The 25,595-nt window shown below is 34.7% G+C and overlaps 1 protein-coding gene across 3 annotated transcripts in view; it reads left to right on the top strand.

Moving 5' to 3' along the window:
• LOC123676379 (43 kDa receptor-associated protein of the synapse homolog) overlaps positions 1-25,595 on the top strand; it is a 372,949-nt gene that overhangs the window by 254,056 nt on the left and 93,298 nt on the right. For all 3 annotated transcript variants that reach the window (XM_045612257.1, XM_045612254.1, XM_045612256.1), the window contains exon 5: positions 10,726-10,909. In XM_045612257.1, the coding sequence (XP_045468213.1) occupies positions 10,726-10,909 (184 nt within the window). The remainder of the gene's footprint in view (positions 1-10,725; positions 10,910-25,595) is intronic.

The raw sequence follows: 25,595 nt of genomic DNA, 5'->3' as shown, positions 1-25,595 counted from the left end.
GAGATCAATTTACACAAGTCGCGACCGTTTTTTTGAATTTGACGTATATTCGTTCTGAATAATAATTCCAATAATTTCAATAATCTCAATAATTTCCAAATTTCCGATTTATTACACTACATCAAATTATAACCCCCAAACCAAAATAACTTTTGCGTTGTGGAACAAAATACGCTCTATTCAACGTTTCTCCAGCTAATTTTCTATGTGAGGAAAGTACAAGACCAATATCATCATCAATCAACCCATGCGAAGTCGAATTACTCATCGTCACCAGAAACTACACAAGATGCAGTCCGAAAATGACAAATCTGAGGGGAACCAGCGTCCAACCACTAGCATTATTGGATGGCACTTCAACAGAGGAGAAGATTGGCAGAGTGAAGTGCGGAGATAGTGCGCCGAAAAACTAGTGTTGTGCGGAACATATGTCATTTTCGATCCCAACCAATGTGGAATATTAGGCCAAACAAAAATAATTTCTTGGAGGACATTGATCTCAAAAGTTAGAGTTCTAGTAAAACCCCAATTTTTTCTCTTCGGCGTGGGGGAGTTACATGTTGATATCCTCCAATGTCTTTATTGAATATAAACGTGGCATTAGAATAGATCATATTCCACTGATACCAAGAAGACATTCCATAAACAGTGGAATACAAGCTTACTTGTTCCTTAAAATGTAATAGTTGAGTCAGTATTATTCTGAATGCCGTGACTTCAACCTTGTCCGCTTTGTCAATATTCAATAAAGCCTTTTAAAAATCAAAGTTGTTAATTCTAAAACATAAGTGACAATTACACTTACACTTTTGAGGAAAAACTGAATAATCTGCAACCTGCACCTAATTAAGTAGAGAAGTTCCTGAAAATTCTCAAGTTTCTTTTCAGCTCGCATTACTTCATGTATAAAGAGGAGATTTTCTTTCAGAAGGAAAGTAACCTGAGTCTCATTCTGGCTTCTGGCCTACTATATACACTCTACAAAAATAATGAGTCTAGATACGCAAATTTGAACTTCCTTTTATTTTTTTGTTTAAGTAGTAGGTTGAAGCCAGAATTCCGATAATTCTTGCTTCAGCCTACTACTTAAACAAGAAAAAATAAAAAAAACTTTTATGACAATTGTTAAGTGAAACCATCACTTGAGTTTTTTTTCAAATTATAATGATAATAATAACAATACTTTATTGCCATAACAAAGTGTTACATCATTTATTACATTGTGCAAAAGGTGAGCATATCACTGAAGCGATATCTTCCTGCTTACCTCAAAATTGTGTAAAAACAAGATATGACGTGACTCATTGCTTATAGCCACTAATTCAAAAACAGAACTAAAATCCGACTACACAAGACTAGGGATACAGGAATGGAGACAAAGGAGAAGGGAAAGGCGAAATTCCACGGCGCGATGAACCCACCTTTATATCAAAGTTTGTTCGTAAGTGAGTACTTCTCAAGAGCAATCCTAAATGATGAAAAAGTAACACTTCAAGTGATAGAAGGAGGAATACGATTCCATAGCTGGGAGAACCTCAACTTCCAACGAGAAATTGTCAGACATAATACTAGTCCCATGTTCTTGAATTCTGATAGTAGTATTGGAATGGGCTCTAGTATCATAAAACTCACCACCAAGACCTCGAAGTCCCTCGCAGAGATATTTAGGCTCACGAGCTCTCATATCTTTGAAGCCCAACAACAACAGGCGCCAATAATGGCGTTGCTTTATTGTTAGCAATTTGAGTTCTCGACGAAAACTACTAACATGATCGAACTTTCTTGAACCATACACGAATATTATGCCGGCATTCTGCAATCGGTCGAACTTGCTGAGCTGCTGCGACGTCAGTCCCATATAGGCCACATCCGCATAGTGAATTATGGGCAGTAAAAATGAATAAAATAGGGACTTTCTTATTACAGGAGAAGAAAGTTCTTCAAGAGGCGTAACTGGTGCATAGTGCGATAAAACCTTTCATGGACAGAAGCAATCTGAGCATGCCATGACCAAGTTTCATTGATCGTTATACCAAGAATATTCACGATGCTAGAATATGGAATATTACTCCCATTGATGAAAATTTCATGTCCATGTGGTTTTATTTATCTTACTCAGAGTGTTCAGGCAGTATTTACGCCACTGTTCCCCCCTTACTGTTTTATACGTCATCGCCAGATGTGCGATCTCGAGCGGAGACCGGAGACCCACCACCGGTCCAACAGTACTAAAGTAGACAGCGCACTGTTAATAACAGGAGCACATGTAAAGGTTTACGTAATAAAGTTGTTTAAGATACAGTCCACAAGTTTTTTAACCAGTGCATCAACATATTATGGTCCAAACGAACCGGATTTCCACGTAAAGAAAAGACAAGTCGTAAAGTAAGAAAGAAGCAAGCACGCAAATCCATACAAGTCCAGACACGAAAGAAGGCGCCGAAGACGACAACGTACAGGAAGTATTCAGGAATCGCTGAGTAAGTCCTCACATTTTCCTGATTTTCCAGTTTCCTTTCTGAATATGCTAAAGACAAGTCTAGTGTGTTAGAGTAGTATTCACGTTTCTCTAAAATCTTTGATCATGCAGCAAAATGGCGACGAATTCAAAGAATTAAAGCAGAGAAGAGGTATTATCAAATCTCAATTAACTCGTTTCAAAAATTTTCTAGAAGATACCGAAAATCACGATGATATTGAACAAATTGATTATAGACTCGATAAGATTAACAAACATTTCGATGAGTTCGAGAATTTCAAGCTAGACTAGAATGTTTAGAAAGTGCCGAAGAAACAGTCAGGGAAGAAATTGAGAACAGTTTTTATTTCACCATTTCACAAGCGAAAAAATTAGTTAAGTTGTTGGGTGATAATAGATCGATTGAATCATTGAACGTAGATTTGTTAAACACGAATATCAATGCGAATTTAGACCCGTTGATGAATGTTAATCTACTTAGATTGAATCTACCTATATTTGCAGGAAAATTTGAAAATTGGCTCACATTTCACGATGAATTTGTGACTCTTATTCATAATAATGCAACGCTAACAAATATGCAAAAATTTCATTATTTACGATCCTCATTAAAAGAAGAACCTTTGAAATTAATACAAAACTACGAAATGTCCAATGACAATTATTTAATAGCATGGAATCTCTTGATTCAACGATACCAACGCAAAAGACATATAGTAAATTGTCACATAAATGCTCTTTTCGATTTACCTACGGCCACAAAAGAGTCAGCGGCGTTGTTGAGAGAAATTTCAGATGGGTTTTATCGACATGTAAACATTTTACAAAAAATGGAACTACCAGTCAAGGAATGGGATGCCTTGTTGGTAAATCTTATCACGTCAAAGGTAGATCAGATTACGAATCGCGAATGGGAAAAATCATTAGATGATGAAAACACTATTCCTACATTTGATCAAATAATGAAATTCCTCAATAAAAAATGTTTCACTTTAGAATCAGGTGAAAGAAAATCTAAATCAATTAATCAGTCACAATCACGCGCGGTACAATAAGACAAACCAAGAATTTTCATTGTATACCAGCAATAAAAATAATATAAAATGCCATTTTTGTCAACAAGCACATTTTATTTTTAATTGTCCGGAATTTCTCAAATTGTCCGTTCCTGAAAGGTACGCAGAAGTAGATTATGCATAAACTGTCTACGACCAGGTCATAGTAAAGCTGAATGCAGGTCATCAAAGTGCAAAAGGAGTAACTCACAGCATAGTACACTATTGCATAATAATTCATTCAACCAAAAGGCGCAAACATCGAATGCGGATACAAATTCGAAACAAACACCCCCTCAAGACACTTCAGGATCGCAGGATTTTGAAGCTCTAAATACAACAATGGCTCACGCGACGGATCTAAAATTAGATTCAAACCCTTTGGTACTTCTTTCAACCGCGAAAGTTATTATTTTAGATACAAATAAGAAGGGTCATATGTGCAAGGCTTTATTAGGTTCAGGAAGTCAAAGTAACCTCATTTCGAGGAGCTTAGCTAATATTTTAAATTTGAAATTGGAAAATTTTTCATTACCTTTGGTTGGAGTAAATCAACAGGTCACTAATATTACGCATAAAGTGAAGGCGACTATTAAATCTTATTACAGTACATACACGATTGATTTAGTATTTTTGGTTTTACCAACGATAACAGAGAAAGTTCCTTCAATTTCCTTCGATAACAAATCGATCAATTGTCCCTCACACATCAAATTAGCTGATCCTGATTTCAATATTTCGGGGAATGTAGATTTATTGTTGGGAGCTAATATATTTTATGATTTACTGTGTCCTAATCAGATGAAGATTAACGATACGTTGTTGCTTCAAGAAAGTCTATTAGGATGGATACTGGCTGGTAGTGTAGCCCTAGGTCGTGCTACTAATCGCGCTAGTTGTAATACGATCACGAACATAACAAATGAGGAATTGAACAATAATTTGAAAAAATTTTGGGAAATAGAGGAATTACCTAAACAAAATTATTTATTGCCTGAACAACAGTTAGCTAAAGATTATTTTATTCAAACGACCAAACGCGACGAAAAGGGGAAATTTGTAGTAAGGTTACCCTTCTTGCGAGAATTGAAAAACTATGGAGATTCTTATACAATAGCTCTGAAGAGATTCAAATCTCTAGAATATAAATTCGCAAGGGATATTGAATTAAAGTAAGTATATACAGAATTCATGTCTGAATATGAAACGTTAAAGCATATGACGCCACAAGAAAATATTTCCTCTGATCAAATATCGCAACCGTTTTTCATATTACCGCATCATGCTGTATTTAAGAAGAGTAGTACAACTACAAAATGCCGAGTAGTCTTCGACGGCTCAGTAAAGACAAATGCCGAAGTTTCACTCAATGATAACCTGAATGCAGGATATATTATTCAAGATAGCTTATTTGCAATAGTTATGCGACTTAAATTGTTCAGATTTGTACTAAGTAGTGATATAAAAATGATGTTCAGACAAATTTGGATTCACGAAGACGATAGGAAATTTCAGCAAATTTTATGGAAATCGGGAGATAATACGGATATTCAGCTGTATACCCTCAATACCGTGACATATGGAACTGCTTCGGCTCCATTTTTGGCTCAAAGATGTTTGAAGCAGTTAGCAATCGAAAACGAAAGTCGCTATCCGCGTACATGCAAGCTTATTCTAAATTCATTTTACATGGACGACTTTTTAGTCAGTGTGAGTACCCGAGAAGAAGCGCTCGAGGCGTATAAGGAACTCACGGAAATTTTGAGTCAAGCAGAATTCAAATTGAGAAAATGGGCATCCAATGATAGGATTATTTTGAGAGACATATTAGATAGTTCAGAAGAGAAAGAAAAAATCGTAGAGTTTAGAGAAAGCGCAGACCTCAAAACCTTAGGAATTTCGTGGTTGTCAGATTCCGATACATTTAACTATTCAATGAATGTTGATTTCAATTTTAGCGAGGTAACGAAAAGAAATGTTCTAAGTACGATAGCCAAAATATTCGATCCACTTGGACTGATCGGACCTGTCACAATTAGAGCAAAAATATTCTTGCAGAGGCTCTGGCAATTTAGGCTTACATGGGATGAACCTTTATCGGCGGAGTTGTCGGAAACATGGTTGTCTTTCGTACAGCAATTGAATTATATTAAGGATATGCGAATTGACAGGCAAATGCTCCTCGATAAAGCGGAACGTGTTGAAATTCACGGCTTTAGTGAATCATCTGAATCAGCATATGGCGCTTGTCTCTACCTTGTGTCAGCGGATTCAGATGGGAATCGGAAAAGTACGCTAATGTGTGCAAAATCCAAGGTAGCGCCACATAAAAAATGTACGCTACCCCGCTTAGAACTATTAGCAGCTTGTCTGCTAGCAAATTTAGCAAACACGGTAGATGAAATTTTAGATATTTCTGTAACCCAGAGATATTTTTATTCTGACTCAACAATAGTTCTGGCGTGGTTAGGAACGGAACCGTTCCATTTGAAAACGTTTGTCGTCAATCGTGTCACTAGAATTTTGGAAAAAACCTCAATAAACGAATGGAACTACGTAAAAACAGAATTAAATCCCGCGGACGTTATATCCAGAGGCATAAGGACTGATGAATTAGTAAATTTACTGATTTGGTGAAACGGTCCAGAACTTCTACACGATGAAAGTTGGTTTAAGGTTAATGGCCAATTTGAAGCTGAACCTATAAACTCATTACCTGAGATGAAACCAGAAACTAGAATTGTTTTGAATACAACTCAATGTACAGGGTGGGCAAATAAGCGAGGTAAGCGGCTATATCTCAGCATCCACTCATCGTAGAGACTTGCGGTAAAAAATTTTACCACTAAAGTGACAAAGAGAACACACTGGAAATTGTTTTGCAGTTCATACCTCTACCGCTAGGGGGCGTAATAGCTACCGCCGAGTAGAAAAATGAATTTTACTCGAAAATGTTTCATATGAAGTTGTAGAAAAAATATCATCACTGAAATCCTTGGAAAATTCTCTTTCTTTTTGAATTATCACTTTCGATTTTACAACATCAAATAAGGGTAGGTGAAAGGGAGAAATCTGACTGATTGAAATGCCTGTAACTTCAGTTTGGCTCAACATTTTTGAGCAAATTAGATCTCATCTGAAAGATAATATCTTGTTGATTGAGGACAAAATATAGTCATGATAAATTTGTTTCTGCTGCTTTCGATAGGGGGCGCTAAGTCAGAAGTTCATTGTTTTGTTTATTTTACTCCGAAATTTCAAATGTAATGATAGGATTTCCTTAACAGAAACAAAAATTCCATCAAATTTGCATGAAAAAACCTAAAAGTCGCAAAGCGATAATTTCAGGCGTTCTGAAGTTATGGCCGAAAGAAGATATTCTTCAACTGATGCACTGCGAAAAACCAAATTGTGTCTTTAAGTTCTAAGATAAACAGAAATCCCATCAAATTTGTATGAAAAAACCAAAAGATCACAAAGCGATAGCTTCAGGTGTTCAGAAGTTATGGACGAAAAAACGATATTCTTCAACTGATGCACTGAAAAACTAATTGTGTCTTCTTTCGGCCATAACTCCAGAACGCCTGGAGCTATCGCTTTGCGACCTTCTGGTTTTTTTATACAAATTTGATGGGATTTCTGTTTCTCTTAGAACTTAAAGACACAATTTGGTTTTTCGCAGTGCATGAGTTGAAGAATATCTTCTTTCGGCCATAACTTCAGAACGCCTTAAATTATCGATTTGCGACTTTTAGGTTTTTTCATGCAAATTTGATGAAATTTTTGTTTCTGTTAAGGAAATCCTATCATTACATTTGAAATTTCGGAGTAAAATGAACAAAACAATGAACTTCTGACTTAGCGCCCCCTATCGAAAGCAGCAAAAACAAATTTATCATGACTATATTTTGTCCTCAATCAACAAGATATTATCTTTCAGATGAGATCTAATTTGCTCAAAAATGTTGAGCCAAACTGAAGTTACAGGCATTTCAATCAGTCAGATTTCTCCCTTTCACCTACCCTTATTTGATGTTGTAAAATCGAAAGTGATAATTCAAAAAGAAAGAGAATTTTCCAAGGATTTCAGTGATGATATTTTTTCTACAACTTCATATGAAACATTTTCGAGTAAAATTCATTTTTCTACTCGGAGGTAGCTATTACGCCCCCTAGCGGTAGAGGTATGAACTGCAAAACAATTTCCAGTGTGTTCTCTCTATCACTTTAGTGGTAAAATTTTTTACCGCAAGTCTCTACGATGAGTGGATGCTGAGATATAGCCGCTTACCTCGCTTATTTGCCCACCCTGTACAAGTTTGGAAATTTTTGACCGATACTCTAGTCTGACAAAGTTACAGAGAGTTGTATCTTATTGTATTAGATTCAAAAATTGTGCGTTGAAACGGGCGCAATTCAGTTCCAACGATTTGAAGGTTTGCGAGATGGAATATGCTTCGGAAATACTGTTGAAGTTGGTCCAATATAAAGAATTCAAGGCAGAAATTGACGCTTTGAATGCAGAACGAAAATTATCAAATAACAGCAAAATTCTTAAATTGAATCCGTTCATGGATAAAAATAGGCTGTTACGTGTAGGTGGTAGATTGAAATGTGCAAATATTGAGTTTTCGCAAAAGCATCCTATTATTCTACCGAAAAATAATCGACTAACGCAATTAATTATCGACCATGAACATAAAAAACATCTACATTCTGGTACCCAAAATTTATTGTCTATTTTACGACTAAAATATTGGCCTATAGATGGAATCAATCAAGTTAAATCGCTCATAAGGTCATGTATCGTATGCTTTAAGGTTAAACCAAAGCCAGTGGAATTTCTAATGGGTAATCTGCCCAGCAATCGCGTCACACCAAGTAGACCGTTCACTAACTGCGGTATAGATTACGCTGGTCCGATTCTGATAAAGGAAAGAGTCGTTAGAAATACAAAGCTAATAAAAGCATATATTTGCATATTTGTTTGCTTTGCCACTCGTGCTTGCCATATCGAACTAGTAAATTATTTAAGTACTGATAGTTTTTTGAATTGAAAGGTTTATATCTAGGCGAGGTAAACCTTTCTCAATAACATCTGACAATGGCACTAACTTTATAGGTGCTAATAATCATTTTATAGAACTGCATAAGCTTCTTCACTGCAATAACCATAATCAAACTGTGCGAAAATTTTTGGGAAGTGATGGAATAAATTGGCATTTCATTCCTGCGAAATCACCCCATATGGGAGGTTTATGGGAGGCGGCAGTTAAATCAACAAAAAATTTATTGAGGAGAATTGTAGGCACGGCTTCGTTAAGTTACGAAGAAATGAATACTGTTTTAACACAGGTTGAGGCTTGTCTCAACTCCCGTCCATTGACCCCATTATCCAATGACCCAGATGATTTGTTACCCCTCACTCCATCCCACTTCCTAATCGGCGATTCACTGACAGCTCTACCCCAAGAAGATGTGCGAGGCATCAAGCAGAATCGTTCGACTCGGTATCAACAATTGTATCAGCAGTTTTGGACACGTTGGTCCCGTGAATACTTAGCCAAGATGCAGCAGCGAACCAAATGGTACAAGACGTTCAACTCACCATTGAAGGTTGGCAGCCTAGTGATCATGATTGAAGATAATCAACCTCCTCTGCATTGGCCCATGGCAAGAGTGCTAGAACTGCATCCAGGAGCCGATAATATAGTTAGAGTTGTGTCACTAAAAATCAATAGTGGCAGTGTTATCAAGAGATCGGTGTCCAAGTTGTGTGTGTTACCGTTACAAGACTCTAATTATTTACCGTCTACGTACCAAATGTAGAACCATATTTATTTTGTTGTTGAGCTGAAGCAATGTTACTTTATTTCATAAGTGAAGATTTATTTTGTAAATTTACAATTTTTGTGTTTAGAAAGTAGAATACTTTCAAGGGAGGCGGTATGTTAAGGCTGTATTTACGCCACTGTTCCCCCCTTACTGTTTTATACGTCATCGCCAGATGTGCGATCTCGAGCGGAGACCGACCACCGGTCCAAAAGTACTAAAGTAGACAGCGCACTGTTAATAACAGGAGCACATGTGAAGGTTTACGTAATAAAGTTGTTTAAGATACAGTCCACAAGTTTTTTAACCAGTGCATCAACACAGAGTTTTAGTTGGATTCAGTATTAGACCCCAACTTGAGGCCATTTGGGATAAATGTGCTATATCCTCATTGATCGATAGAACACAACTCGCAAAATTCTCCACAGTAGTGTGCAAATAAAGCAGCAAATCATCAGCAAAGAGGTGTAATGTTTTCTATAAGAAAAGAAATATGAATGGAGAATATAAGGGGATCCAAAACACTACCCTGCAGGACCCCTACGCTCTCTCGCTCTCAATTCGAAATACTATCGCCCAAGTCGACTATTCTCAGTCTACATATTAAATAAGACTCAAAGTACGACCTAGAGCAAAGTGCACAGTATAAAACACTTTACTGAAGTCTAAAAGTACCAACACGGTAAGTAGCTTACTATCCATTGCCTCACTTATATCACAGGTTATTTTGGTCAATGCTTTAGTTGTGCGATGTTCCTTGCGGAAACGAATTAAATAAGTTATAGGTGTTCATATATGATATAATTTGTGAATGAATTATTTTTTCAAATATTTTAGAAAGTGTGGGCAGAATCGAAAAGGCTCGAAAGTAGGCTACAGTGTTAGTATCATGCTTTTTCGGTAGTGGTATTGTCTTGGCATGCTTCCACAAAGTAGGAAAAACTCCGTTACAAAAGGAAAAGTTATATATGTGTTCTAAGACTGGGAGTTTTTCATCAATAAAAGGTTTCAACAATTATGTAGAACAATTTCTACAGACATTGCCAGGGGTACGTTATGTAGAGTGTTGGTATCAGCTTGATTACGTAATTGATAAGACGTTACTTATCAAATAGGATTCAGGTTTTCACATAACTCAAGTGATGATTTCACACAACAATTGAACAAAGTAACAAGTGTCAACTCTGGCACCAGTCATAAAATGAAAATTTCGTTTTCATTTTATTGTTTAAGTAACTTGAACAACATATTTCTAACGGTTTTCGATATCTCTGTTGTGTCCATCTAAATAGTTCTAACCCTATATATAAAATATGTCGACTCACAAGTTATTGAATTATTATATAATTATTGTTTCAGAGCACTAGCCTATGCACGACATTCCTTATATAATGAATGCGAACAGTGTTCAACTTCTGGTCATGTTCATTTGACTGTGGGCTCGGTGTATCTTGAATTGGCAGGCTTCCACAAGGCGTTAGAGAGTATGCAACAAGCTCATAGAATTGCGCAGGCAATTCATGATCCTGCCTTAGAATTGCAGGTAAATAATTCTAAATTTGTTATCTTGCTTATATGTATTTATAATTTTTTTTACTTATGGACTTATGCGGTGTAGGTCCCGATTTTCATAGCAAATTCATACTGTTTTCTTATTAAATCATTGAAGACATACACCGGACAGACGAGTCTTTTTTTCGATTTTTAGGTTATAGTTATTTCGAAATATAAACTGAAATCTTTAGGGTTGATTGAACATTTTTTCTTCTAACGATCTCAAAAGTTTACTACTAGAAATGTTGAACCAAAAGTGATCGAAAAAAGTGAAAAATTGTTATTTGATTTATTTCATGTGGAAGTAAACTGAAAAGTCTTAGAAAAGGAAAACTTCGATAATAACTTCAGAGCAACATACACGAATAACAAGTTATCAAAGAATAAAACAAGTTATGGACTCAGGTCATAAACTAGAAAGTGTTAAGTCTCATAGTGGAAAAAGAAGAATTTCACTCTGGCTCAACTCTGTGCTCCATGCCATGTCCTATATGGAGTACTCGCATATTAATCATATTCATTCAATGTATTTCTCTCGCTTAACAAACTCAAATTGGGATTCCCGAATCGTTTACGAACGAGTATAGGTGTAGGTGACACGATAACGGAAAGTTAGTCACATCATATACAGGTGGCCACTTTTCCAATGGGATTGTATTGGTAACTTTTAAACCATAAGAGTTAGGAGGTCGGTCAAATGGAGAAAAAGTTGTATGCATAGAAGCATTATCAAGCAGTTCAAACAAATCGAGATTATCAGGGCCGGTTTTCGAGATATCATAAGAAAAGAAAATTATGTCATTTTGATTTTTTTTCCCACTTCATTTCAAATATTATAAAACAATGTTACAAGAATGTTTTATTCGACAGTAAATTATTCTCAATTTGACGTAATCAGATTTCGTATCCAACGTTTCGTACTCTCTGGGCCACCCTAAACCTCATTTTTTTCAATACGGACCTGCATATTTTATGACATTTTTCGAAATAACTTTTAACGCTGAATTCAACGATATATCATACAATGTCATTCAAAGTTGATTTTGAGGAGATTTTGACCCTCATCCAAAATTAATGGTGTGTATGTAAGAAAAAACAAGTCTATTAACGATATCAATGTTCTGACCCAAATTCAATCGAACCCAGAAAAAAAATCGAGAACTGAGGCCAGTCAATGGAATTCTTCAAAAACTGCTCTTAATTAAATAGTCAAGAGACGCGAATACAATGATTTTGAATTTGAATACCAAGACTTGCAAAAATTATATCGTAATGCTCTCAAAATAAATTTCGATTCTGTAAATTGTTTCAACGGAACAAATGACAAATACAACAATAGTGATACCTCGCGAGAAAATTGAGAATGGTTTGGAAGGTATTCAAGGAGACCAAACAAGCAAATGTATAAGAAGTATGGGTTCCAGAACCGTAAAGTGCATTTTACAAAATGGTGGACATTTCGAACACTTACTTCATTAATTTTCATTTACTTTCGAATAATCATTTGATTTTTCTTTCATTAAATGATACTTTCGTTTAATTATTATGAATTGAAATATTTAAATGATTATTATTTCAGCGGTGAACGGGATGACTCGACCACAAAGTGGCACCTGTGTTGATCACATATTTTTTAAAACTGGAATAACAGTAGAAAACGTTATTTCGTTGACTTTGCAGGTTGACATCACTGACCATTACCCTGTGGCCCTTGTGCTGGCGAGGGATCAATCTGTGAGCAAACGACAAATCCTGAGAACTAAAAAAATAATTAAATACGCGGATTTAAATGAGTCATTGAGAGAGGAATTGTGGACAGAAGCTTATGAAAGTCAGAACATAGATGTGGCAGCGGAGGCATTCGTTGATAGATTAAAACTACTAATAGAAAGAAGCACTTCTTCTATAAAACTCATTAGGAAGAGAAAAGATTTGATAACACCAGGAATTATGAAATCAATCGAAAAAAAAACCACATGTATAAGCAAATGAAACATGGAAGAAGTTCAGACCCAGACATGATTGGGAGATACAGGCAGTACAAAAACCACATAGAAAAACTAATAAGAATAACGAAAATGGATTATTACAAGAAACAAATATTGAAAACTTCTGCGAATCCAAGAAAATTGTGGCAGGTGATATCGAATAAAAAGGCTGAAAACCCAAAGATCATTATCAATGTGAATGACTCAGAGCAGATAATTGAGGCGGCGCAGGTGGCGGAAGCTTTCAACAGTCATTTTGCTTCTATCGGACCTAAGCTGGTGGATGAAATAAGAAGAAGATCAACAAACACTGAAAAATTACCCAACCGAAAGAATAACTCAAAAATGGTATTGGAGTTGACTAATGAAGCAGAGATTTTGGAGATGATAGGTCAATTGAAATCACACAAAGCACCTGGATTGGATCAAATATCTTCAATAACCTTAAAGCATATTGGTCCAAATATAGTAAAGCCATTAGTACACCTTGTAAATCTCTCAATAAAAAGTGGACAATTTCCGACGGTATTTAAATCGGCCTTGATAAGACCTCTATTTAAGTCTGGAAGTAAACAGCTTATGAATAATTACCGACCTATATCTCTAACCTCGAACTTATCAAAAGTTTTCGAAAAAGTTGTTCACAAGAGAACAATGAAGTTTCTGGATGCCTGTAATGTCCTGAGTGATCGGCAGTATGGATTTCGGAGAGGAATTTCAACACAGGACGCGATAGCGCATTTGACATCTATGATATATGACTGTTTGGATAGATCTAAACCATGTTTATGTATATTTCTCGATATAGCGAAGGCATTCGATTCGGTCGATCATGAGGAGATGCTCAGAACTCTGGAGGACTATGGTTTTGTCGGGAATACACTGGATTGGTTCAGAAGTTTTTTGACCGGGAGAAGTCAATGCGTTCAGATTGAGGATTCGTTGAGCTCATTCACTGCCGTCACTGTTGGAGTACCCCAAGGTACCATTCTCGGCCCAATTCTGTTTCTATTGTACACGAACTCCTTATTTGGACTTGAGACAAGGTCAAGAATAATTTCTTTTGCGGACGATACCGCAATGTTTCTGGAGGCGGAGACATGGCAAGAATTGAAAATGTTAGCGGAAAGTGACTTCAACTTAATATCAAAATACCTACGGTCTAAAATTTTGACTCTGAATATAGAAAAAACTGTTTTCGTTCCTCTCAGCAACTCTGTCGCATTTTGCCCCACTTTTACATCATTGGTGGTTGACGATCACTGCATGATACACTCAGCGGACACGATAAAATACCTGGGTGTTGTGTTGGACAAACATCTTAGATGGAAACAACAAATTAACAAAATAGTCCATAAATTGCGAACTCTGATACAGAAATTTAAAAATCTCAGAAGGTTTTGCGATGCCCAATTGTTGAGAACATTATATCTGGTGTTGGTGCAGCCTCATTTGACTTATGGTTTGCTGGGCTGGGGAGGAATTGTTAAAACTCATTTAAACAAGCTCGAAATAACACAGAAGTGGATTTTGAAAATCATATTGAACAAGCCCTATCGATTCCCAACTGACGAGCTCTTCAGGATTGCCGCTGTAATGGATATGAGGCAGTTGTTTTTCCTGGCGCTTGCGGTTCACCAGAGGAAGAACATTATGTCTGCAAGTTTCAATGAGCATGGTCATGACACCAGAAATAGAGGACAGCTCATATTATTGCCGACCTCATGTGGGACGAAGGGTCAAAGATCACACCTGTTCCTTGCGCCTCGAGTTTATAATGGTATCCCTCAAGTTTTGAAGATTCCTAGTATAATGACTGCATTTAAGAAGAAAATAAAAAGTTGGATCCTGAGTCAGTCAAGACACTTCATAGCCAGTATAATCGACATAAAGAACACCTATAACATACCGAATCAGTAGTGATGGAGTCGTCAGTCTACTCGTGTTGCACCTTTAATCTGCCGTCTGTTGAGAATTCGTGGAAATTACGTCAAGACTTTTAAACTTGTACTTTTTTTTTTTTTTTAATTCTCACACAAGGTTTAATCCTCCGGGATCTCACCTTCGAGAAAATTTGATTTCTGTTTGTTTCATGTCACGATTTTCTTTTTTTTCTTTCAATATTTTCTTACATTGTAAAATGACTGTATTTTGTTTTGAATGTAGACTAATCATGAAATAAACATTATTATTATTATTATTATAAAAGAAGAACCAAGAAACCAGTATACTGGTTTCTTGCTTTGATTCTAATATGTTCCATTTAGTTCAAGATGGGTAAGTTGATTTTCTTATCGAAATTTATTGCATATTGCATGTTGTTAATTAAACTAAATGAAGGTAATACAGATCCGACCCGATGAAAATTGGATAAGGGTCAAAATCACCTGAAAATCTACTTTGAATGACATTGTATGATATATCGTTGAATTCAGCGTTAAAAGTTACTTCAAAAAATGTCATAAAATATGCAGGTCCGTATTGAAAAAAATGAGGTTGAGGGTAGCCCAGTGAGTACGAAAAGTTGTATACGAAATCTGATTACGTCAAATTGAGGATAATTTACTGTCAAATAAAAAATTCCTGTGACATTTTTTGATGATATTTGAAATGAAGTGGGAAAAAAAGAAAAATCAAAATGACATAATTTACTTCTCTTATGATATCTCGAAAACCGGCCTTGATAATCTCAATTTGTTTGAACTGCTTGATAATGCTTCTATGCATGCAACTTTTTGTTCATTCGACCGACCTTCTAACTCTTATGGTTTAAAAGTTACCAATACAATCCCATTGAAAAAGTGGCCACCCTGTATAATAAGTGAAATAATGAATAAGCTTTATGTAGAACTCGGCTATTGAAAACAATATAAATAAATCCACTAACTTAATTAAATTCTTCATGAATATGACTCATTGAACACTTTTTAAATTCTTTATAATTATTGCAATATTTGATATTTTCCGGTAGTTCATGGAAAAGAACCAATCTCCTGCTATATCACAAATTTGTGCAATTTTTCTTGCATAGATTTGGAGATGAGAGTTTAAATTTGAAATTGATATATTTTTATTGGAGTAGGTTCCGGATATAGGCAAACAAGCTGATTCACAAACGATTTATTTCGCCACAGTTTCGGATCCAATTTGATCCTTCTTCAGGCTGCAATAAAAATTCAACATATAAGGAAAACAGATTATGAAATACAAGGGCAGACTCACCGAGACCTGAAGAAATTGGATTCGAAACTGTAGCGGAATAAATCGCTTGTGAATCAGCTTGTTTGCTTATATCCGAAACCTACATCCAATTCTCTATCAAAAGCAATTTTTCATCAATATTATTTTTATATATTTTTATTGCAATAAACATTGTGAGGTAGAAACCTTAGTGAGAGTTTTGAAGAGTAAGATATTTTTTAAAATATTATCGATAACATCTGACTACTATCAGGTATATTCCCGCGATTGAATTCCCAGATGGTTGTTATCAGAAACAAAAACAATCTGAAATCAATCGAATTGAAATAACAAAATGAACATACCCGCTCAGTCCACCTCTGAGTACAGAGGCGGACTAAATCAATCTTACATTATTGCACCTAAAAAATCCCTAACAGTTAGGAATCCATTCAGAGATTAATCCATTGTAATGAAATTCAACGATAAATTCAAAATGATAGAATACGCTGAAGCAACAGCAACAGTTGTATGAGCGAAAAACATAACTCACATATCAAGAACATCAAATAATAGAATCTGCATATTCCTGAGCAGCAAAGTTCTAGTGGACAAATTTCTCAGTGGAACACATAAAATCACTAAGTATACAAGTAATCAGGGTTTCCCGGGAGTAACTGTAAATACTCTTACCAGAGTACTAGGTGAGTATGGATTGACCGCGAACAATTCATTTCTGCCGTTCCTAAGAAAGCTACAGGGTCAGTTTGCATATTCATGGAAATAATGAAACCATCATCATAACCTTAACTTCGGCGACATTTATTGAAACTCGGGATGTAATTGACTCAGAAAGTACAAATCAAATTGAAGAACTATTTTCTATTGAATCCGAACATATCGATTACAGGGAAAAATTCATGGTCAAAATTAAAATTGAAGGTAAATTTTTAATTTTTGAAGTACCTAGACAGTGGGCTGTAAGTATAATGAGTTATTCTATGTTCAAAAATTTCTTTCCTACTTTACAAATTAAAAAAACTGATTTAAAACTAGTCACTTACTGCAAGAAAATGTTAGATGTTGTGGGCTATTCAAGGGTGGGTTGCATTTATGAAACTGAAACTCACATTTTGAATTTATACATTGTTAATACCGATCGAAAACCTCTTTTTGGCCGTGAGTAGATATGTCAATTGAACATTAAATTACAAAATATTAATCAAATTTCCGGTATAAATACACCTGAAAATATTTTACAAAAATACCCAATAGTTTTGGAAAAATCAATGGGTAAAATTTTTAATATTCAAGCTCGTCTTAAATTGAAAAATAATGCAACACCTGTTTTCATCAGAGCTGGAAAGATTCCATTCGCTTTACAATCCAAAGTGGAAGAAGAATTGTTGAATTTAGAAAAGGAAGGAATTTTAGTAAAAGTCATGCGTTCTGAGTGGGCTACACCCATTGCACCGGTTGTAAAAGCTAATGGGAAAATTCGCATTTGTGGTGATTTCAAAATAACCCTAAATCCAGACCTCATTATAGATGAGTATCCTCTACCATCCATAGAAAATTTGTTTTCCACTATGGCTGGGGGAGATAAGTTCACGAAATTAGATTTACAACAGGCCTTTTTACAATTAGAAGTACATCCGGATGATCAAAAATTTTTAACATTAAGTACACCTAAAGGACTTTTTCAATGTACTCGATTAATGTATGGGGTTGCCAGTGCGCCTGCTATTTGGCAACGCCTGATAGAGAATTTGCTGAAAGATATACCAGGTGTCTCAGTATTTTTAGATGACGTCAAGATAACAGCCCCTGATGATAAATACACATTTCGAGAGACTGGAAAAAGTTTTATGCAGACTTTCAGATCATAATATAAGAGAATTAATTACGAAGAATGCGAATTTATGAAAGATAAAATAGAATATTGCGGCTATGTTATAGATAGGTCGGGCATACATAAAGCGAAAAAGAAAATGGATGCAATCCAAAACGCTAAAATACCTACTAATAAAACAGAAGTCAGGGCTTTTACAGGTTCAATCAATTATTACGGAAGATTTTTAGAAAATCTTAGTTCAAAATTATACCCTATATACAATTCATTAAAAGAAGGTGTATATTTCAAATGGGACATTAAATGCCAAAGAGCATTCGATACTGTCAAGAAAGAAATTAGTTCCGATCGAGTATTGGCTCATTTCGATCCTCAGTTAATATTAATTTTGGCTACTGATCCCATCAGTCCCTATGCGGTTGGCGCAGTACTTTCACATGTTTATCCAGATGGTACTGAAAGACCTATTCAATTCGCTTCACAAGTTTTATCGACAGTTCAACAAAAATATTCAGAAATTGATAAAGAAGCATATAGCATTATTTTTCGTGTCAAGAAAGTCTTTTATTACCTTTATGGTAGACGTTTCACCCTGTATACAGATCATAAGTCTCTTATCCAAATTTTTTCACCATCAAAACATCTTCCGAAATTGTCTACCACAAGAATGCAACATTATGCATTATTTTTGCAAACATTTCAGTACGATATTAAATACAAAAATTCAAAAGAACATTCAAATGCGGACGCTATGTCCAGATTACCTACAAACTCAAAGCAAATTAATATGTACGATGAATCTGATGCATTTGAAATATATCAAATACAAAATTTACCTGTCACTTTCGAAGAATTACGAATTGAATCTTTTTCCAAATCAATAAAATCTTTACGCCTAGGTAAACAAGTATCCAAAAGGGATCGCTTCAATGTCGAACAATCTGAGTTTTCCTTACAGCAAGGCTGCTTGTTCCGTGGACAAACAGTTCTTATACCACAATCTTTACGTCCAAAAATTTTGAATGAGCTTCACTCAACACATTCTGGTATAATTAAGACGAAACAATTGGCTAGAGATTACTGTTGGTGGCCTGGAATTTCAGTCGATATTGAAAATAAAATTAAAAACTGTTCTGAATGTAATAAATTTAAAAATAATCCAGCTAACATTCCATTTCATCCGTGGGAAAAGACAAGTAAACGATTCGAAAGAGTACATATTGACTTTGCCGGACCTTTCATGAATCGTTACTTTTTTATTTTAGTTGATTCATATACTCGTTGGCCGGAAATACATGTTGTCAAAAATATGACAGTTCATACTACAATACCTCTACATCGAAAAATTTTCAGTATTTTTGGTCTACCAGCTATCTTAGTTAGCGATAATGGACCCACTTTTACGTCCTTAGAATTCAAGAATTTTTTGAGAGAGAATGAAATTTTTCACAAGTTCTCACCTTCATATCATCCTGCTATAAATGGATTAGCAGAACGATATGTTCAGTCTTTCAAGGGTGTTTTGAAAACTCTAGGACAAAATGAGAGAGGCATCGAATTGAATTTGTCTAAATTTCTTATTAATTACCGAAAAATGCCTTAACCATTACCGGAGTGAGTCCTTCTTATCTTATGTTTGGTAGGGATATTCGAACAAGACTTGATTTAATTTTGCCTTCCAAAAAAATACGAACTAAATATTTCCAAAAATACTGATTTTAGAATTTTCAAAGAGGGGGAAAGAGTCATGGTTAGAGAATACTTAAATTCCGATAAATGGCAGTTTGGTACTGTGAAAAAGAAGTTGGGAAAATTAATTTATTTGATCGAATTGGATGATTCTCGAGTTTGGAAGCGCCATGTCGATCAAATGCGTTCCATGGGTGAGTATACACCTTTGAAAATTAGCAACACACCATCTAACTCATTTATTGAGCTTCCTACGATATTGCCTTCAGCGAGAAATAATGACAATGATTATGTTTCTGAAAAGCAAAATACTTTGGACGGAAATGATGTCCGACATAAAGAAATTAAACCAGATAGTGTACCACTAAACCCAGAAATTCCAGATGACGCTTGTACCCTAAGGAGATCTACACGATTGCGTAAAGCACCTTCACGATTGGGAATTGAAAATTGTACTTAACTCCTACAGAGGGAGGAATGTTGTATCATGCTATTTGAATTGATCAGATTTCCCGGGTTTTCTTAGGCGCATATGTAATTAGTGCGCTAGTAATGTGTGGTCTGGGAGATTTCCGTCTTCATTAATTCCATTCCCGAATGACGATAAGAAGGAATATGTTTACTAGCGATACAGATTTATATATTTTGTTTAATAAAATTAAAGCAGTTCCACCGCTATTTATTCGAATTACCGAATAACGTTACTACGTACACAACACCGAGGTCCATTACGAACACAATATACGCTGCTTGGCAAGAATATTGGGAAACATATAATGGGCAACTTCGCGAAATCCAACCCACAGTGGAAAAATGGCCTTATCCAAGAAGGCACGATAGACGGGAACAGACCGTGTTGTGCCGCCTACGACTCGGTCACACTCATCTTACACATTCACACTTATTCAATAGACTGACACCACCGAACTGCCAACACTGCAACACTACCTGACGACCGATCACTTATTTAGATGCGAACGTCTGAAACCTATACGTGAACAACAAAAAATCCCGGATAATATTAAAGAGGCACTGAAGGACACCGATGCAATTATAAAATACCTCAGGATAATTGGAATGTACCACAAGATATAGGACGCAGATACATGAAATAATGTTTAGAAACTAAGTTCATTCAGTGTTGTTAGCACTGAAAGAACATATACGTTTTGAAAGATCACTTGTCGAGAATACGGTCCCTGGTGACTCTGAGACGACTCCGCATCGGGCACAGCCAGGTATCCCTCCAACACTTATTAGCAAAGAAGAACAATATGTACTACATGCAACACCGAAATTACCATTCAGCACATTATCACAGAATGCCAAATGTATAAAAACCAGAGAATACAATTTAATGTGAAAGACAGAATAGAAGAAGCTCTCAAGATTGACACTCCAGACAGCCTCAATGCCCTAGCTTTTATTAAATCTATTAATATAAAAATTTAATTGAAATATTTTGTATTGCTCTTTCTCAAAAGAATTTATATATATATATATATATATATATATATATATATATATATATATATCGGGTGTCCCAAGGTGAGTGGCCTATTAGATTATTATGGAAACTATTGATGGTAAAGATTTCAAATTTTGTGGATAGATATTTGGCCATGTAAGGTACATTTTTAAAATAATTTCACATTTCCAGTGTTGCCGGATGTACGACAATTTGGCAACAACTTTGTTATTTTGAATGGGACATCAGGTATTTCTATTTTTTTTATGGTATTCCATAAAATATTAAATCTATTCACTCTTACTTTTCCATCCCTATCTTTAACGGTTTTTGAGTTATTAATTATTTTTCGAAATTTTAGATCAAATTGGCGTATTACAAAAATGACTCTAGTTCGCTCAATATTTGAGATTTAAGTCAGAAATTTTGCAAGTCGCTAGATATTGATCTGATCTGTGTCACTGCTTTTGAATTATAGTTGTCAATAATACAGGACGGACCAAAAAAAATCATCATTTGCCAAGTTACAAAATTGTAAAAAAGTCTATTTTTTCAAATTAGACACCTAGTATATTTTTCAATTTTTGGAATCAATACAACACACTCTACAATTTTTCTATTCACGTCCCTATACCTATCTCAACTGGATTCCGAGTTATATGCGTTTATTAGATTTCACATTGATTCAATAAGCGTTAATTTCTTTTGTATTGTTATTTTCTTTATGTCGTTCATAGATGGATATATCAATGAATCAGTTCAATCCATAAGTGTCAAAATAAACAATTATTGCCTAACAGGTGTTTTGTTCCGAGGTTTTTCTATAAATAATGGCTCAAGAAAGATATACACATATAACGCATATAACTCGGACTCCAGTTGAGATAGGTATAGGGACGTGAAAAGAAAAATTGTAGAGTGTGTTGTACTGATTCTAAAAATTGAAAAATATACTAGGTGTCTAATTTGAAAAAATAGACTTTTTTACAATTTTGTAACTTGGAAAATGATGATTTTTTTTGGTCCGTCCTGTATTATTGACAACCATAATTCAAAAGCAGTGACACAGATCAGATCAATATCTAGCGACTTGCAAAATTTCTGACTTAAATCTCGAATATTGAGCGAACTAGAGTCATTTTTGTAATACGCCAAATTGATCTAAAATTTCGAAAAATAATTAATAACTCAAAAACCGTTGAAGATAGGGATGGAAAAGTAAGAGTGAATAGATTTAATATTTTATGGAGTATCATAAAAAAAATAGAAATACCTGATGTCCCATTCAAAATAACAAAGTTGTTGCCAAATTGTCGTACATCCGGCAACACTGGAAATGTGAAATTATTTTAAAAATGTACTTTACATGGTCAAATATCTATCTACAAAATTTGAAATCTCTACCATCAATAGTTCCCATAATAATCTAATAGGCCACTCACCTTGGGACACCCGATATATATATATATATATATATAAATATATTGAATGAAATTTAAGGGTCTTTAGGCTCGGGTTTTGGGAGTAAATGATTGACTACTCTTTATTCTATGCCAAGCTTTCGCATTAATTTAATGCTTCTTCAGGGCTTCTGCAAAAGATCAATAAAATACAATTAATAAATAACAAATTTTAGAAAACAAACAAATTTACTCACTGAATGTGAGGTTTTACATGGATAACATCTGCCACAAACGGTGTAACTAATAAAAACAAAAAGTTATATTTTAATTTCATAGGAATTCTCCAAAAACACGTCAACTAAATCTATTTCACAAATTTAAAAACTCTTCCGGTTGATAATCTTATTTATACGCAATTTAGTAACTCTCATCTAAGATAACACAATAATGACATTTGATGGTTATGTTTCTGTTATTATAGAAAACTAGTCTCTCACTCCTCTATGTTCCCTGTCTTCTTTATTCATCTATTGGGCCGTCATAAAAAGGTTCCATTTTTATCCTTTCTAACAAATAACTGTATATAGAGCTTAATTTGTTCGTATCTGTCTTCTTATTTATGGTTTCATCTTCTTTGTTTATGTTAATCATTTCGTGAATCAATCTTTTTTGATAATTTCTCTCTGTTTTGAGTACCTCAACACCTTCAAAATTCACATGATGGTCCAGATTATGCGCATGCGCAGCCAATGCACATCTCTCTGGGTATTTTCTTATGTCCGATCTATGTAGCGCCACTCTACTTTTCAACCATTGGGAGGTATGTCCTATATAACATTTGTCGCAAGTCTCACATTTTATTTTATAAACGACATTACTTTGGAAGGATGTTGGAATGGGGTCCTTTATTTTGGTGTACAATGACCTCACCGTTTTTTGATTTTGGACTGCAATTTTGATGTTTTCCTCTCTGAACACATTTTTCAATTTTCCTGTCAAGTTTGTAACATTTGGATACGATGCATAATGTGTTCTATCTGTTGTCATATTTTGTTCTTCTGTTTGTTCATTTTGAGTGGTACCATTAGCATATAGTAATTTCTTAATCATGCTGTTAGGATAATCATTTTCTTTAAGAATCTGGTGTAATTTTTTTAGTCCTTCATCTATGAATGATTTATGGCATATTTTTGATATTCTTCTTTTCATTTGGTTTATCGTGTTAATTTTCACATTTATGCCATGGTCTGAGTGGAAATGAATAATTTTGTCTGAATGTGTGTCCTTCCTATACCATTTCAATTTTACTATTTTATCTTGTCTATATGCTCTAGTGTCTAGGAAGGGTACTGAGTGATGGAGATCTTCTGTTTCTAGTGTGAACTGTAAATCTACACAAACCGAGTTGAACAAGTCAAGTGTCAGTTGAATAAATGTTTCTGGTACTATCATCATGATGTCATCCACAAACTTTTTTACGAATAGAACAGTATATGGTAATTTAGGTAAGATTGAGTCCAACTGATGGTCCATAACATACTGTGCCAGAATAGGGGACAACTTTGAGCCCATCGCGCATCCGAAAATTTGTTGATAAAATCCTCCCTGAAACGTGCAGTAATTATTTTCAAGAAGAAAAGTGATTATTTCCATAAATAAATTCATGTCTAAGTTCGTGTGTGGTCTTATATTTTCCCACTTAAGCTTTAGAATTTCGATGATTTTTTTCTTTTCCAAATTTCCGAACAAGTTGACAACGTCCAGTGATATTAGTCTGTGGTCATCTGGTATCTCGAAGTCATTAATTTCCTGTGCATACTGGAATGTGTCTTTGACGTAGTATCTATTGTCGGTATTATAAGCACTTTTTAGCGCATCCGCCATAAACTTCGACAGTGAATTTACTGGACTATCTACGCCAGAAATAATTGGTCTTAGTGGATGTCCTTCCTTATGTAATTTTGGATTTCCATAAATTTTAGGTGCTACTCCATTATAAGTTTTCATTTCTTTGGCCTGTTTTGGTGTTATATATTTCTTCCGTTTTAACGTTTCAATGTATGAATTGCACTTTTTTTGAATGCTCTCTGTTGGGTCCCTAGATAGCTTTTTGAAGTCCTTAGAATGAAGTATAGTTTTCATTTTTTCCTTGTATATTTGATGATCCATAATGACAGTTGTACCACCTTTGTCACTGTTTAAAACAACAAGGTCATCGTTGTTCTTTAGAAATTCTTTTGTCTCTCTAAACCATTCATTTGTTGGGTTTTTATTATCTACATTTTTATGTAAATAATTAGTAATAATGTTTGTTACTCTGGCTCTTTTAATATTCTTTTGTTCACTTTGTACGCCCTGGAGAATATACTCGGTGTCTGCTATTAGATTTTTAACATTTACATCTTTTTTTTTGTAGTTGGAACGTTGAACTTTGAGCCCAAGCTCTATATACAGTTATTTGTTAGAAAGGATAAAAATGGAACCTTTTTATGACGGCCCAATAGATGAATAAAGAAGACAGGGAACATAGAGGAGTGAGAGACTAGTTTTCTATAATAACAGAAACATAACCATCAAATGTCATTATTGTGTTATCTTAGATGAGAGTTACTAAATTGCGTATAAATAAGATTATCAACCGGAAGAGTTTTTAAATTTGTGAAATAGATTTAGTTGACGTGTTTTTGGAGAATTCCTATGAAATTAAAATATAACTTTTTGTTTTTATTAGTTACACCGTTTGTGGCAGATGTTATCCATGTAAAACCTCACATTCAGTGAGTAAATTTGTTTGTTTTCTAAAATTTGTTATTTATTAATTGTATTTTATTGATCTTTTGCAGAAGCCCTGAAGAAGCATTAAATTAATGCGAAAGCTTGGCATAGAATAAAGAGTAGTCAATCATTTACTCCCAAAACCCGAGCCTAAAGACCCTTAAATTTCATTCAATATATTTATTTTGGCTCTTACAACAATAGTTATTATATATAAATATATATATATATATATATATAATTGAAATTAATGTATAGATATATGCTATGCACTTTTTTCTTCTTTTACTTTGAATCAATATTATATTATACATGTAACA

Source organism: Harmonia axyridis, chromosome 3 (assembly GCF_914767665.1).
Source record: "Harmonia axyridis chromosome 3, icHarAxyr1.1, whole genome shotgun sequence".
Lineage (NCBI taxonomy): Eukaryota > Metazoa > Arthropoda > Insecta > Coleoptera > Coccinellidae > Harmonia > Harmonia axyridis.
This window is presented reverse-complemented; position numbering and strand designations above follow the sequence as displayed.